Raw genomic sequence first — 17,137 nt, 5'->3', positions numbered from 1 at the left:
TACTAATCAGCGACAACGCTATTTGGCGCCTCCATCGTTAGACACCACCACCAAGTCGAGCCTTGTGTTCCTCTCTTGGATCCATCATCTCCCTCGATTGGCTAGTACCGAATCGGAGATGAAAACTTGTGGCTTAGTGAAGCCATCTCGACGATTGCTTGGCATGGATATGAATAAAGGCAAGGTTTCATAGCGTTACTAGTTGATGTCATTTCCACTCCATGTCATCCATTGTGGTTATATCTGGTATGTTGTATCCTATATATGTATAATGTGTGTGTTATAATTATTACTTTAATTATTATTTGTCTTTCATTGCGCATTTGGGAAACATCTAACGCACGTATCCATCGGGCTCCCCAACACATAGCTTCATTGGTTTCTATGTCAAATTTATGTCTAGCTTGATAGTCTCTTTTAACAGAGACAATCTGTAGGACCGTTGAGCCGACTAGAAGGGGGGTTGAATAGCCCTGTAAAATCAAAAACAAAAACAACCCTTCTCGAACTCTTAAACTAACACTTGCATAAAATTAACTTAAACAAGAAAAAGCAAGAAAAGGAAGAGGCACCGGATTTGACTTGGTTACAACCGAGGTGTTTGTTAATCCAAGAAAGATGGTCGCACTATCAATCTCCTTTAGGTGGAGAAGCCTCTCACAACGTTGAAGCTCAGGAAACAGAAGCTAACTACAGAGAGCGTACAAGTGTTTGAAGGAAATGCTTGAGTTCTGAATAAAATGAAAAGCTTCTGGACCAAGGCTATATTTATAGCCTTGGTCGGGGCGCCTGGAAGGGTTCTGGGCGCCCTGGGGGATAAAACTTTATCCCCCAACGTTTAGATCGCGTAAATCGCAATCCTGGTCAAAATCAGGGTCTGGGAGCCCGGGAGGGTTTCGGGCGCCTCGGAGGGCTCCGGGCACCCCGGAGGGCTCCGGGCGCCCCGGAGCCCAAAGTCAATAGGCGTTGACTTTTTGTCCGGGACCTCTTCTCTGGTTCAGTCCCGCCTCAGTCCAGTTCTTCTCCTCTGGATCCGCTCGCTTGGGTGATCTCTGCCATCCGGAAAAGGGCTCACCCGAACCCAACTTCCGGTCTTCTCGAGCGGGCTTCCCTCCGGCTTCTCATCCCTCGGAATCACCGTGTGTTTCCTTCTCGTCCGCCGGCGTACTCATCCGCAGTCTTCGTCCCTCAGACGCACCGCGTGCCGTCCTTCTCGCTAGCTGCGTCTCTTGCTCCCCGAGAAATCTTCCGCTCTGGCTTTCGTCTCTCGGAACCACCACACGCTTCCTTCTCGTCCGCCGGTGTACTCTTCCGCAGCACCTCGTCCCTCGAACTGTCGTCCTTCTCTCTAGATGCGTCTTCCACTCGACTACCTGTGCTCCTAAGCTTCTGCACACTTAGACACAAGGTTAGAAACACACAGGACCTAACTTAACTTTTTGATCACACCAAAACAACCTTGGGGTTCCAACAATCTCCCCTTTTTGGTGTGATAAACCCAAGTTAAGCTAGGGTTAAAATAGACATTAAATAAAATTAAGTAAATTAACTTAATTTGCAATTTAAGTGCAAAAAGATAGAAAAATTAAATCTATCTACCTCCCCCTAGAATTATACTTTCCCTTCTCCCCCTTTGATCATAAAAAATGGGGTTCCAAGAAAAACAATCTAAGGGTTAAAAATTTAGTAAATTTGAAAAAAAAATATTTAAAAGTAATTCTAAGTTAAAAACAATTCTAAGTAAAGTTTTGAGAATTTGACTTAGGCAATTTTTAAAAAATTTCTAAGTAATTTGAGCATAAATTTCTAATTTTAGAAATTTTTTAACTTAAGAAAAAAAATTTCTAAGTAAAGATTATTTTTAAAAGAAATTTTTCTAACTTAATCATTTGAGAATTTTTAAGAAAAAATTTTCTAAGTAAAAAAAATGACTTAATCAACTTAAAAAAATTTAAGTAAGTAAATTTCTAAATTGAAAAAAAATGTTTTGAATAACCTTTTTAAAGCATTAATTAATTTTAGTTTTAATGCTTTGACAGAAAGTTAATTAAACATTTATTTCAATATTTTTGCTTCTAAGTCGTGGCGAGGTACTAGGTCTTCTTGGTTATTGGAGCAACAACAACTTCCTTAGACAAAGCCTCATAAAGAAATTCATTGTTTAATTTTCTCACTGAAAGCGCTAACTTTTATTAATATTTAGATTAAGCAAGATTTAGGAACCCAATAAAGGTTCCAGCCTAATGGGTTGATTAAAAATTTCTTAGAGACATATTTTCTAGAGATATTCCTAATTTGTCCCTGGTGATATCTATAATACCAATTTAAATTATTAAATCTTCTAACATTGGTTTTAGATGAACATGCATAGTTTTTCAAGTTATCTACTTGAATTTTCAAATCATCATTTTCAAGTTTCAATTTTTCATTTGCTAGTTTTAATTTATCTAATTCTTCTAAGGGACAAGACTTAGCTAGAATTACTTTTAAATTTTTATTTTCACTTTCTAATTTGTAGTAATCTTTTGTTAAAATTTTAAAGAACTTAAACATTTTATCGGGAGGAAGAGATCGTACCTGACTTACCTTGTCAATCTCGTTATCCGTTTCTCCCCCTGAGCTGCTGCTTTCTTCTGACGAAGCTCCCCCTTCATCGATGCTTTCGATACTCATCTCGGAGGAACTTGAATCGCAATCGTCGTCTTGATGACTCGCCATCAGTGCGAGTCCGGAGAATGCTTCGTCTTCCGATTCGGACGATGTATCGTCCCACGTCGCTTTTAGGGCTTTGCGCTTTTGAACAGGCTTTTTCCCTTTATCTTTATCCTTGTTCTTTAGCTTGGGGCAGTTGTCCTTGACGTGCCCTTCTTCGTCGCAATGGTAGCAGCGGATCGTTCTTTTCTTTCTACCCTGTGGATGGTTAGTTTTTCTAGAATTGTATAACTTCTTAAATCGTCTTACCATCATTACCATTTCCTCATCATCGAGAGAAGATTCCGACTCAGGCTCGTCTCTCGATGCTTTGAGGGCGATGTTGTTCTTGGGCTCCTTCGAACCTGCACATCTTGATTCGTGCACTTCAAATGTCGAGAAAAATTCTTCTAAAGAAACTTTTTCTAGGTCTTTTGAAATATTAAAGGCATCTACTAGTGATGCCCATTTTGAATTTATCGGAAAGGAATTTAAAGTGTACCTGAGCAAATCTTGGTTACTTACCTCTTCTCCGAGATTCGAAAGTCCGGTGATGAGCTCCTGTATCCTTGAGTATAGATGTGCAATTGTTTCACCTTCTTTAAGACGGAGGTTGGTGAGCTGGTTGCGAGTTAAGTCCCGTCTCGCAAGCTTGGCTTCGGATGTTCCTTCGTGTAGTTCAAGGAACTTCTCCCAAAGCTCCTTTGCCGAGTTGTAAGTGCCGACACGGTTGACTTCTTGTGGCGGAAGTACGGTTAGCAGATGGAATTCTGCTTTCTTGTTTGCCACGTACTCGGCCTGCTCTTTCTTTGTCCATGAATTTTTCGCTTTGCCCTCGGGAGCTTCAAAACCGAGTTTCATTATTAGTTATAAATGAAAATCGGTACCGAAAAATACCTCCATGTGTTTCTTCCAGCTTGCAAAGTCCCCCTCGAATTTTGGCGGGTGGATGTTAGATCCGGCCATCTTGTTGCTTCGTTCGGCGGTTAGTCCTCCTGAAGCATCTCGGCTCTGATGCCACTTGTAGGACCGTTGGGCCGGCTAGAAGGGGGGTTGAATAGCCCTGTAAAATCAAAAACAAAAACAACCCTTCTCGAACTCTTAAACTAACACTTGCATAAAATTAACTTAAATAAGAAAAAGCAAGAAAAGGAAGAGGCACCAGATTTGACTTGGTTACAACCGGGGTAGTTGTTAATCCAAGAAAGATGGTCGCACTATCAATCTCCTTCAAACGGAGAAGCCTCTTACAATGTTAAAGCTCAGGAAACAGAAGCTAACTACAGAGAGCGTACAAGTGTTTGAAGGAAATGCTTGAGTTCTGAATGAAATGAAAAGCTTCTGGACCAAGGCTATATTTATAGCCTTGGTCGGGACGCCTGGAAGGGTTCCGGGCGCCCTGGGGGAATAAAACTTTATCCCACAAAGTTCAGATCACGTAAATTGCGATCCTGGTCAAAATCAGGGTCCGGACGCTCGGAAGGGTTCCGAGCGCCCCGGAGAGCTCTGGGCGTCCCGGAGCCCAAAGTCAACAGGCATTGACTTTTTCGTTCGGGACCTCTTCTCTGGTTCAGTCCCGCCTCGATCCAGTTCTTCTCCTCCGGATCCGCTCGCTTGGGTGATCTCTGCCATCCGGAAAAGGGCTCACCCGAACCCAACTTCCGGTCTTCTCAAGCGGGCTTCCCTCCGGCTTCTCGCCCCTCGGAATCGCCGCGTGTTTCCTTCTCATCCGCCGGCGTACTCATCCGCAGTCTTCGTCCCTCGGACGCACCGCGTGCCGTCCTTCTCGCTAGCTGTGTCTCTTGCTCCCCGAGCAATCTTTCGCTCCGACTTTCGTCCCTCGGAACCACCGCACGCTTCCTTCTCGTCCGCCAGTGTACTCTTCCGCATCACCTCATCCCTCAATTTGTCGTTCTTCTCGCTAGCTGCGTCTTCCGCTCGACTACCTGTGCTCCTAAGCTCCTACACACTTAGACACAAGGTTAGAAACACACAGGACCTAACTTAACTTGTTGATTACACCAAAACAACTTTGGGGTTCCAATACAATCCACTATTCTAAGTAAGTATCATACATCTAAGGATCATCACACTTAGCTATATTTAGGAGTATTGAATTTTCCCAAAATATGTAATCTTGGGAGGTCTCCTTTTTCCTATGGTTTGGAGTAAAGGATATTGTTTGTGTATGAAGTTATTTTTTTCTAGGAGGATGACCATGTTTGTAATTCATAGTTCTCATAGAACTTTTTGGATATTGGACTATCGGTGGTCTTGATTTAACAGATATAGTAGTGGATTCTACTGGATTCATAAGATTTATTTTCTTTTATTTTCTGGGGATTATGTTTTGTTGGTCATCAAAATATAATTCCCAATCTTCTTCTAGTTTTTGTTGTTGTTTCTCAAAGTGTTCTAAGCCAACTAGATCATTTGGAGTTAGGTATGTTGCCATTTCTACTGGCATATACACATACTTATTTAGATCATTAAAAAAACATAGCTTTGTATCTTGTATATGTTGTTGAAAAATACAATTTATATTATTAGCAGTTTTTTTGGTATAGTAGGTGTTTAGCAACTTGAAGGTGTTTCTTACCTAGTTTTTGTAGTGTATGAAGGGTATCTTCAATTAAAGCATCTTCTTCACGATTTATTAAGTTGAAGTTATCTTCTTCTGGTTTTCTTCATTTTGTGACGTAGAAGGTTTATAACCATTAAACTTTACTATAAGGCCTCCATTCTTATCCTTATACATGATTGAATCAGTTGGTTGTAAAGTTTATGATTATGTTTCTAGATTAATTGCCCATTTTAATCCGGCTAGAGCTTCTAAAGATAAATATCTTGGTTTAAGTAAATTATTTTGGACGTACAAGCTTCCATAATATCATTTATTTGTATTCAAAAATTATTATTGAACTGAGTCATTGTTTTTCTTTGAAAAGTTATATCAATTTGTATATTATGTTTTTAGAAATCTCCATATCTTTTGGCCAGAACCAAGATCAATATGTTGAACGAAGTCTTGTATGGTCAAATTAAAATTTGGGCAAAAGTATATGATGCCTATGTTGTTATTCATATCTACTTCAATAAGTCCTAAAATGCCTTTTCTTTGTCTAAAAATCTGGAGTCATATAAGACCAATAACACTTTAGCCCCTATACTTTTCCTAGTTAATCGTCTAAGACCATACATGATTAAGCTTAGATGAATGAAATTATGTCTTCTTTGTAAAAATATTCTTGCTGCTTCATCTATCATTAGGTTTAATTTTTCTTCTCCTCCGTTAGGAAGGTGGAGAAGTTGTGTCCTATGATGGTGGAAAAGTGATGTATTGAAGGAAAGGATTCCTTGATTGTATATGGTTTTCTTGGGTTAAGTGAATTTAATTGTTCATTTGAGATATTATTACATGTCATTCGATGCCTACTAAGTCTTCTAGTCTATGATTAGAAGTATTGTTATGTCTTCTGGTTATACAATTATCTAGTCAAGAAATTGTATTCGTTTGAGTTCTTCGTCCTCCTATAGTGTGGGAAGAACCTGTAATACTCTCTATTTGTGATCTTGTTATACTGTATGCTGGGATGCTAGAGAGCTACCTAGACTAATGAGTAAGTCCATGATAGATCAATTTAGGTGTGGATTTTGATCATGTAAACAATGATTAAATGTTCTGGATCTGATATAACAACTATGATGTCTAAAGTTATGATCTTTCTGGTGGGGGATTATAAAGTTAGAACTAAATGATCTAGTTTCTTAAAGTCTTTAAAATTGGTAGTACTTGAAGTCATTCATTGTTATGGTGGTCTTGAAGATGGCCCTGAAGATTTTAAGGCTCTTATACTTGATTTTTGCGAGTTTGTTTTGAAAGGGGCTGTGAGGTTGAGATTGTAACGAAAAAATGAAGCCACCCAGAAGGAAGACCTCGATGATCGAACTTCTCCATATTTTTGTGAGAATCCCCGAGCGACCAGCCTTGCTTTGAACCGATCTATGCTCCCGTCAGCCTTCCTTTTAATGCGAAAGACCCATTTACATGAAACCGGCTGCACTCCGGGAGGCTTCGGAACTAAGTCCCATGTTTCATTTTTCAGCAATGCATCCATTTCTTCCTTCATGGCAACCTTCCACTCCTTTACTTCTTTGGCTTCTTCATATGAAGAGGGTTCTTCGTCATCAATTTGATTAGCAAGAAAGCATGAAAAAGTAGTGACGAAATTTTCATCTCTATAACGAGGAGGTCGATCAACATTTCTTCTTGGCCGTTGATCCGGATTTTGCATGCAAGCTGAAGAAGGCACTTTATGGATTAAAGCAAGCCCCGCGAGCCTGGTTCGGAAAAATTGCAGAATTTTTACAATTTTGTGGTTATGTGGTATCCGACTCGGATTCAAGTCTATTCGTCAAGAAAAGCCAAGGATTTTTTGTGATTGTTCTACTATACGTTGACGATATTATATTAACGGGCAGCAATCATTCAGAAGTTGCTCGACTTCAAGAAGAACTATCCTTGCGTTTTGACATGAAGAAGCTAGGCGAGGTGAGTAACTTTCTCGGAATACAAATTGAAAATTTGGATGATGGGGTTTTTGTGTCTCAATCTATCTACGCCAAGAAGCTCGTTGAGAAGTTCGGAATGATAAATGGGAAGAAGCGGTCAACGCCACTCGATGTAGGTACGAAGCTTCGTCGTGATGAAGGAACACAACTATCGGATCTCCATCTCTATCGTGTCCTTGTGGGAAGCTTGATTTATTTGACAATAACAAGACCGGATATTGCCTTCTCTGTTGGCCTTGTTAGCCGATATATGCAAGCACCGAGGAAGCCACACCTCGAGGAGGCAAAGAATATATTGAAGTACATTAATTCCACTCTTGACATGGGCTTATTTTACAAAAAGGGTGCAAAATTCTCTTTGGAAGGATTTGTGGATGCTGATTTTGGTGGAGATTTAGATGATCGAAGATCAACATCCGGATTCGTTTTTTTATGCGGAAAAACAAGTATTTCATGGTGCAGCAAAAAACAAAGTTCAGTGTCACTGTCCACCACCGAAGCCGAGTATAAAGCTTCAGCCCATGCTGCTCAAGAATGTGTTTGGCTTCGTAGACTTTTTGAAGATCTCCAAGAACCCATTGATGGATCGGTTCATATTCATGGAGATAACTTAAGTGCGATCAAGCTTACATCAAATCCCGTCTTCCACGCAAGGACGAAACATATTGAACTTGAGCATCACTTCATCCGTGAAAAAGTGCTTAGCGGGATTATCGACATGGTTGCTGTTCGAAGTGAAGATAACATCGCTGATATTTTTACAAAGCCCCTTTCAAAGGGTCCGTTCGAAGACCTACGTTCTAAACTTGGGCTGATTCGGAAGACATCACTTTAAGGGGGAGTGTTACAAATTAAAGTGACGTGGTGATAAGATTTCTTTATTTCTTAAGATTAAGTTAGTAGTATGAGTCATCCCTATTTACATGGTTAGTGGTACGAGTCATTCCTATTTACATGGTTAGTGGTACGAGTCATTCCTACTTACATGGTTTAGTGGGATTAGTATAATGTTATCTTTATCTCTTGTAGTGTATTTAAAAGGGTCGATGGTGTAAGTGTTTAGTGTGCAAGAGAAATAAAATAGTATTTTCAAGTCTCTCCCCTCTTCTAATATTCTTCTTGATTAATGAAAACATCCTTGGCAAATGCTTTCGCAGTGGTTCGTCTTTCATAAATCCAAGAATTCCACCTCTGACTATGAAATACGAATGCCCCCGACTGTCCCTCTTAATCATTACTCCAATCCCCAAGGCCAACACAATAGGAACGAAATCCTGTGATGTTATCCCATGCAAATGATACCATGTAACGAAAAAATGAAGCCACCCAGAAGGAAGACCTCGATGATCGAACCGTGAAGAAGAATATTAGAAGAGGGGAGAGACTTGAAAATACTATTTTATTTCTCTTGCACACTAAACACTTACACCATCGACCTTTTTAAATACACTACAAGAGATAAAGATAACATTATACTAATCTCACTAAACCATGTAAATAGGAATGACTCGTACCACTAACCATGTAAATAGGGATGACTCATACTACTAACTTAATCTTAAGAAATAAAGAAATCTTATCACCACATCACTTTAATTTAATTTGTAACAGAGATTTTGAGGTTTGAGAGGTCTGAGATTTTTAAGAGAGAGCTTAGGTGATAGGAACTTAGGAAGGATACTTGGTTCTTTACTCTAGTACTTATTTGTTTCCGATGAACCTCACCTACGAAGGATCTCACAGCTGAATCGTTACCTCAGTTAGTTTTAGGTTTTTGGTTGATAGCGTATTTTACTTAGTCTGTACAAGTCTTATTCGACTAACTAAGTGTTTATTCCTTATATAGTTATTATTCACAATTAAGTTAATCAGAAAATGACCGAGGAAGATTTATAAGATTGAGACAGACAAACGAAGCAGAGCTGCTATGACGTAAGAAAAGTTTTTAAACTAACATGTTATTCAAACAAAGCCACTAAGAGCATTACGGAAAGAAATATAATAACAAACTTGCAAGAAGGAAATTACAAAGAAAACAGACATACATTATTGGAAACGAGATTCTACGTTATACACTTATTCGCACATACTAGCTCACACTTCTTATCTTCTTCTTGCTTATATATTTATCGAAAGATTTGGCGGCGGCGGAGACCATACATTATTGGAAACGAGATTCTACGTTATACACTTATTGGAAGCTTAAACCAGCAACGGAAAAACAAAGGGCGATTCTTCAAATGGAGATGCTATTGGGCACGCCCATTCCGGTCACCCCCGGCTCGGAGAACGGCCTCAGGAGCTGGTACGGCACGATTCCGGCGCCGCACCGGTTCTTCAGAGTGGGGTCGGCGTTTCTCCCTTCGATGATCGCCTCGATCTCCCTCAGCCGGCAGTTGAAGCGCTCGAAGGCCGCGTACACCACCGGGTTCTTCGTCCACGCAGCCTCCGCATCCTTTCCCAAGTACTCCTCGTCCGGCGAGTGATCCGACAGCACGTCCAGGGTCGCCATCACCTTCGTCGCTTGGATCACCGACGGGAAGCACCGCAACAGAGCCGCCTCCGGTTTCTTCTGGAACGCCGCCAGGTCGTCCTCCTTGGCGTCCTCCACCGGCATTTTTGCTCGCGCGATGGAGGGGCGGTTGGGGAAGTACCCGGCAAAAGGGTACTGCCCGAAGTTGACGGCAGCGTGATGGCCGGAGGCCACCCAGATGATGGTGGTGAGGATACGGACGAGGTCCGCCTGCGTGTTCAGAGACGGCCACCATGGCTCGTGCTGCTTATCGGCATGGCCCTTGGTGCGAACCTCCGTCCACCATGATTGGAGCTCTGAGTCCGCGGCGACATCGGCCGGCGAGGGGTAGTAGTGGCCAACATAATCGGCCACCCACTGCTCGATGGCGGACCAGATCAGGAGGCCGTCCTGGGCATAGGGGTAGTCGTCGATGGTGAGCCGGAGGCCGTGCTCTGCCTCTGGATCTTCCACCGCCATCCCCCTGTGGAATCAAAATCTCATCTTCTAATCACAATGACCTAAAAAGTGAAATTTTGGAGGAAAATTTGAAATTCGAACCTTCGGATGAGGTCGGCGGGCAAAGCCTCCATGTCGAAGCGCCACAGCTTGTCGTAGGCGGCGGAGGAAAGCTCCATGGAGTATTTCCCCAGCGAGAAGGTCTGCTCGATAATGCCGTTGGCGTTGATGAGGGTCGCTCGGGCGAAGGCGTTGATCTCCATGGTGTAGCGGAAGTAGGGGTGCATCAGGCGGTAGATCGGATGCATCTGGCTCAGCTGCCGGTTGGTGGCGATGACGTACGGCTCCACGCAGCAGTGAGTCCGAAGCCTTGCGCAAAGATAAGAACTTTAGAATCTCAAACCGTAAATTTCGCCGGAATATGAAAGCAGTACCAGTGGGAGACGAGCTGGTGGTAGCCGGAGTCGTGGACCGCGACGTGCGCCTTGGCGAGACGCCAGAGCCAGGCGCCGGTGGCGTCCCAGCAGGGAGTGAACACTTGCCGCCACTGCGGCTGCTTCGGTGAAGCGGGCCGCGTGAGCTCGATGGCGATCGGCAGCAGGGTGCTCTCCGGCGAGAGGAAGAACAGCGTCCGGGAGGCGTAGAGCGTCGAGTCCTCCAGCTCTCGGACCTTGTGTACGAACGGAAGCAGCAGATCATGGTAGTCCAAAATGAAGAGCTTCTTCTGCTCCAACGCCTGCATGATCGATCAAACAAAAAATAAGATGAAAAAACAGATTAAATTTAGATGATTTCGAACTAATCAACGGGAGAAAACGAGAAGAGTGATTGCGATTGACCTCATCGACGGTCATGACTCCTTTAATTTCTCTCTCAATGAGCTCCGCCGTGATCAGCGACTCCGGCGGACCGTAAATGCTTGGATCGAGCTTGCTTACCAATGGAAATTCCTGTAAAAAGTTCCATTTTATGTCTTTTTGGCATTATTAAAAGGTAAATAAATCTGAATCGATATAAATGGAATTAATTACGGTGACTAGTTGAATGCTGAGAGGATTGAAGCCGGCCAAAGTCTGCCGGGAAAATTCTTCGTCTTTAAGCCAGGAAAACTTATCTCCTGTTAAATAATCAGAGTAAATAAGTAGATATTAAAAGAATTTATATATATATATATATATATATACAGAAATCAATATGAATAATCTTACTGTCGATCATTTCAGGTTGTTCGAACAGGAGCACATTCTTCGCGCTGGCGGTGGTCGCCTTCACGAGTCGGGGAACAATGGTGCGGAAGGTGTGCGTTGTATCTTGGAGCGGCAGCGGAAAGCCCTGGTTGAAGAGCTCGTCGATGGCGGTGAAGGAAGGGAAGCCCATCTGCGAGTCCACCAGCGCCGTCTCCACCGACGGCAGTAGTTTGTGTATCACCGACCCCAACGTCTCCTGCTTCACCTTCGAGAAGCCCTCGTCCCTCGGCACGTACACGGTCGCGCTCCTCTGCTCCGATTTACGATCTGAAACGACGACCCAATCTTCTTCAGTGGACCATCAAGAGCAAGTGATAGATGTAAAGCGAGAGTGGGAAATATTCGATGAAATGCCTGAGCGAGTTGGTGGCCGGCCTGTGCGGCACCGGCGCGGGTAGGGGAACTCGTCAGAGCCACCGAGGACGGGCCGAGCCAGCCCGGGGTCGCTGTCTGGGTTTCCCAGGTCATTGTAGACGTCGTAGTCGTAGATCCTCTCGAACTTCTTCCGCTCGCCAGTGCCGGAGCCACGCAGAATATGCAGCTCATGCTGCCGCAGGCCCACCAGCCCCGCCGGCGTTTTCGACGGAAGGTAAGACTGGTAACCACAAAATCACTCAATTAATCAACAAAAATCATCAGAAGAAAAACCATTCTTTTCTTGGTTAATCTTCTTGTTTACCTTGTTGCTGGAGAAGAAGACTCTGACGAACTTGGGGTGCAACCACGACTTGCAATCAAACAGAAGAGGAACGGAATTATCGCCGTCGATCATGAGAACGATGTCATTGAGAAACAGCTCGATGTCGAGCTCATTCCGGACGACGACCGCTCCGATCTCTCCAAAATTTGCCGGAACGCTAAAACTTACTTCGTATGTGATGCTACCGGTTCCTTTCTTGGGCTCGTAGCATAACGCCGCCTCCGTCTTCTTCTCCCATCCTGTTTCTGTTAATTATAGCCAAACATCATCAATAACGTCGCACATGTGACCAAAGGTGATTCGTCCTCTCCTGTGGTCAAAGCATAGGAGAGGATATGTTCCAACGCGCCGAGTTCATCAAAAATCTCATGTGACAATATTTCATGTTTCAATTATCGCACCGTCCCGAGAGGACCATCAATAATATCGTACATGATCATTAGTGTCGTTACCCCTTGTCTTTGCCCATTCGGATTAACATAGTTGCTAACTGTACGAGTGGTTGCTTCCATATGTCTTAAAATCAATTCTTAATTGGTACAAAATATTTTATTAGGTATCTGATTTCTCTATGTAAAGGGTTATGTGCTAGGGCAAAAATACCTTATGTGATTTATCGATATGTATCTATCCAGAGAGTCGGCAATGTTAAACCGGCTGGGATGAGTATTATCACCTTTTACTCCAATTAGTGTCATTGCCCCTAACCTCCATCATACAAAGAGCCAATGCGTTAATTCTCAATGGGTGCAAAATGCCCCATTGGATGCCTAACTTTACCTATACAAAGGACTGTTAGGCCAAAAATATCTCTCATGATTTATCTACCTATATCTAGTCGGGGTCTATTGCGCCTCCTCAGTGAACGTTATCATATTTTGCTCCAATTAATGTCAAATTAAAGACCCTGTAATTTTCCACCATTCATATAATTTGGGGATGTGTTGTGAGGGATGCTTGGAGTGATCGTAATTACCTTTGCTACAATTAGGCGGAGATCAATTCCCAATGAGCACATGCCCTCTGGAAAAAAGACTCTTCTTACGTTCTAACCACTTAATTAGCAATCGACTATAAGTTGATTTTATGATTTATCTTCCTTCATATAACCTGGGACAGACTGTTAGTGGAGCTTGGGTGAGCATAATCATTTTTTGTTATAATTAATGTCAAATTAATGTCTGGGCTGTCCAATTGATTTGAGAATGATAGATTTACTATAAGGGAACATAGAGCAATTCTCGGTGGATATATATTTTCACAAAAAAATTCTTTCCATCCCTTAATCATTTGGCAGTTAATCCATGATTTATTTTCTTTCGTATGTATAATCTAAGAAGGGACTGTGAAACCCTTAAGTGGCAAAAAGATGAAATCGTTCGCCCCCAGCGTCCCCGTCGCACCCGACCTCAGGCCATCACGAGGGAGGTAAATCACGGCAGCTGAGCGAGCAAGTGGTGGTGGGGTGAGGTGCACAGGGTCCAAGGATTTACGCTTCGACAATCCTGCGGTTCGACCCCGTGACCTCATGTGGCAAGCATGCCACCATTTATTAACTCGGATAACCCGTGGGATCAACTGTGAAACCCTTAATTGTGACAAAAAGGTGAATACGTTCGCCCCAAGCGCCCCCCGTCAACCCGTCCCAGGGTCAACATGGAGAAGGTAAATCATGGACGACTACTAACTTTTGGAATAGTGACTAGCACATAAGGGAGGTATTTATTTCGACTTTGTCGAAATTTGAACGGTAAAACCCTTAAGGGCATATATGAGGTGGTGAGTGGATGATTATTTACCGCTAGTCTTGAGGTTGAATTTGGGAAGTAGCTGACGGGCGATAATCCTTACATCCCATTAATGCCCCGGATAGGTAAGACGCCCAATTGTCTCTCCGACAGAACTCCCGTCCGATTCTTATATAGGGCAAAATTACGCTCGCAGTCTTCGAAAACTTAAACAAAATAGACTGCTGGATGGAGATTCATTGTGTTTTCATGTTTACCCAGTAGTCAGAAAAAGGCCGTTCACCTCAGAATTAATCGAATTAAAAGGTATCCATTCAAAAAAATTAATGCCAAATTAATGGATCGTTGAGTGAATCACGTACGGTCAAGGTCATCGCTGAGGAGAATGAGCTGCAGAGCCGGCCGACGCAAAGACTCCCCCGACTGCGTAGTCTCCATTGGCTCAAACACTCCTCCTATCGTCAGCAGGCCGGTGACCCGTCTCGACTCGATCACGAAGGTTGGTTGCTCCAACAACGAGGACACGGCGCGGCGCACCTTGTTGTTATTGTCTCTGTTATTCTGGCAGCGCTGGCGCCGCCATTGCCGTTGTTGGCTGAAGGGTACGACGCTGGAGGCTCCAGCGCCGGGGAGGGAGGGGTGGCGAGGGAAGAAGAGGAGGGACGGTGGAAGAACTGCATGCTTCAACATCGTTGGATCAGTCAAGCGTAGATGATCGATGATGAAGACTAAGTGTGGATTGTTACGATGAGAGTCAGGACGTTTATATAGACTTGTTAGACCTCGCGAAATTATTTATTTTCTATTTTTGTATTAAATACGCAATGTACAATTTTTTTACATTCTTTAAAAAGAATTAAAAAAAATATTGCATTATCTGAAAACGGGAAGATGATGATAAATTAAGGATATGGTTGAAAAGTTGATAAAGCAAAAACTTCACACAAGTTTGTAATGCAAAGTTGTTAGTGCGGGATCGGGATGGAGTTTTCGGCGATGATCCTCCGACATTCAAGTCAATTTCCGATGAGTAGAAAAATGAAGAATTGTAGCAAGAGCATGTAGAAAATGAAGTTGCACATATCTTTGCTTGTAGATGTAAATCTTCTTTTATAGTGTCACTGTAGTGCTCATGCACGCATCTCAAAGCATAGACATGTTTTCCTAAGTATTCTAAGAAAAGACAAGTCAAATAGTATCCTCAACACCATTTCTTAAGTAGTCATGTAACTCTATGATGTGATAGCCTGTAAGCTTCTAAAGTATGATTTATCTGATGGACATACTCTACTATTAGCAATACAAACTCACAAAAGGATATGATGAGGTAGTTAGTAGGTACACATGCGGTCGAACGACCACTGCTTGGCCGGGTAATCCCCGTCTGGACGTAATGCACAGAACCATTATCCTGCTTTCCGTTCGACTATACTGCTGTCGAAGGGTTACCCTTTATCCAACCGGACATGTCTCCTGCTCGGGAGTAGCAATCCGGAGGAGTTGCTGCTTGGCTATCTACCTTAGTCGTAGGCTTTCCTGGAGCAACTGTTCGGGCCCAACTGGGGCCGACCGGATGGTTGCGCTCAACCAGACAAATAATGTCGCCGCTTGGCTTAATTGGTTTGTTTCATGGGCTAGGACCTTTGATTATTCTGACTTTGATCTCTACGTCTACTGTTTTTCTTTTATTTTGACCCACTGATGGAGTCCCTCTTCATCATCGTATTACAGTGAAAATCAGAGATGAAATATGATTTATTTTAAAATTATTGAAAAAGGTAATTATTTTTTCTAATTAATTAGTGTTTTTATAATTTATGGGTTTTAATAAAAAAACAGTTTGTTTAAATACATTTTTTTTTACATTCTTCAAAAAAATAAAAACAAAAACAAAAAAAAATATATATTAAATTATCAGTGAAAATAAAAGAATTATGATAGATTAAAAAGGTAAAATTTATTTTAAAGATGTTGAAAAAGGTAATTAATTTTTCTAATTAATTATATTTTATAATTTATGAGTTTTAATAAAATAATAGTCCGATACATAAACTTTCATAGATTTTTAAAAAACATTATGTTCGATATATTGTAGGTTCAATTATATTACATCTATTTTATACTGTCTTATTCAATATTATAAAATATTATTTTCAATCATAAAGTACATCAACTTCCTCTCCAATTTATGAGTTTCAATATTTGAATATAAAATCTAAATACAACTGACATGTCTCAAAGCAAATAGGATGGTGTGCTAGTGAAATCTGTTTTTAACTGTGAATAGGCTTTAAGCTGGAGAAGAGATGATAACTCAGTACACTTTCTTCTGAATATTATTGAAAGAGTAAAGGGAAATATTAGAATGAGAATTGTGAAGGCATCCCTAGTATAAATACTCTGACGTTCAACCAGTTAGAATAGTAGTTAAGCGAAAAAATTAAAGAAAATAAACAGTAGAATAATAATATTGACGTATGTGTGGATGTGTAACCTTGTGTAAAGTGTAAAAATGAGTGTACTTGGCTAATGGAGAGAACCCTTTTTTATGCCACCTCTCATAACCTCCGTAATAATAAAACGGTAGAGAAAGCTTGGTGTTAGAACATGTCAGGTAATAGAGGTTGCATAGCGGCTCTCCTCTATGCAGAGGAAGGTTCCATTACACGCATGTATCAGAATAGAGGAATATTCTCTAGTGAATAGCTATTATTCTCTGATAGATTTATTGTGATTCCCTGACAATATTATCTCCTAAGAGATCCGACCGGCTCTAGGGTCGCGTGGAATATGCTAGGAACCTTGTTTGTAAGAAATATTGAAAAGTGGGGAGTTGAGTCTCATAGATCTAACCGCTTCTTGGGCGGACGACTATATGCGGGGAGTTGTAGGCTAGGAGCTGCATCTAGGAGAAGTGAAGCATCGAGCTTTGGAGGTTTGACTGGCTTTGGGGTCGGGCAGCTATATACAAGGAGATATGGGCTAGGAACCATGCCCAGGAGAAGTGAGGAACTAAGCCTCGTAGGTCCGATCGACACTATGTCCACCCGGATTTATGTTGGAAGTCCTGCCCATGAGAAATGGGGACCTGAGCCCCGTAGGTCTGACCTGCTTTGACACCAAGCAAATATATGCCAGGAGATATGGGCTGGGAACTACGCCGAGGAGAAGTGAGGAATTAAGCCTCGTAGGTCCGGTCGACACTAAT

The 17,137-nt window shown here is 42.1% G+C and overlaps 1 protein-coding gene across 1 annotated transcript; it reads right to left on the bottom strand.

Moving 5' to 3' along the window:
- Positions 1-9,196: 9,196 nt before the first annotated feature.
- On the bottom strand, positions 9,197-14,659 carry LOC122054792 (linoleate 13S-lipoxygenase 2-1, chloroplastic-like). Its single transcript, XM_042616226.1, has 9 exons — positions 14,292-14,659; positions 12,161-12,426; positions 11,836-12,076; positions 11,443-11,748; positions 11,266-11,351; positions 11,074-11,184; positions 10,669-10,970; positions 10,337-10,603; positions 9,197-10,259 (listed from the first exon to the last, which is right to left on the bottom strand). Exons 1-9 carry the CDS (start codon positions 14,617-14,619, stop codon positions 9,500-9,502), a joined length of 2,667 nt encoding a protein of 888 aa, XP_042472160.1. The 5' UTR covers positions 14,620-14,659; the 3' UTR covers positions 9,197-9,499.
- Positions 14,660-17,137: the final 2,478 nt, after the last annotated feature.

Source organism: Zingiber officinale, chromosome 1B (assembly GCF_018446385.1).
Source record: "Zingiber officinale cultivar Zhangliang chromosome 1B, Zo_v1.1, whole genome shotgun sequence".
Lineage (NCBI taxonomy): Eukaryota > Viridiplantae > Streptophyta > Magnoliopsida > Zingiberales > Zingiberaceae > Zingiber > Zingiber officinale.
The sequence above is the reverse complement of the archived record's forward strand: the minus strand, read 5'-3'. Positions and strand labels throughout refer to the sequence as shown.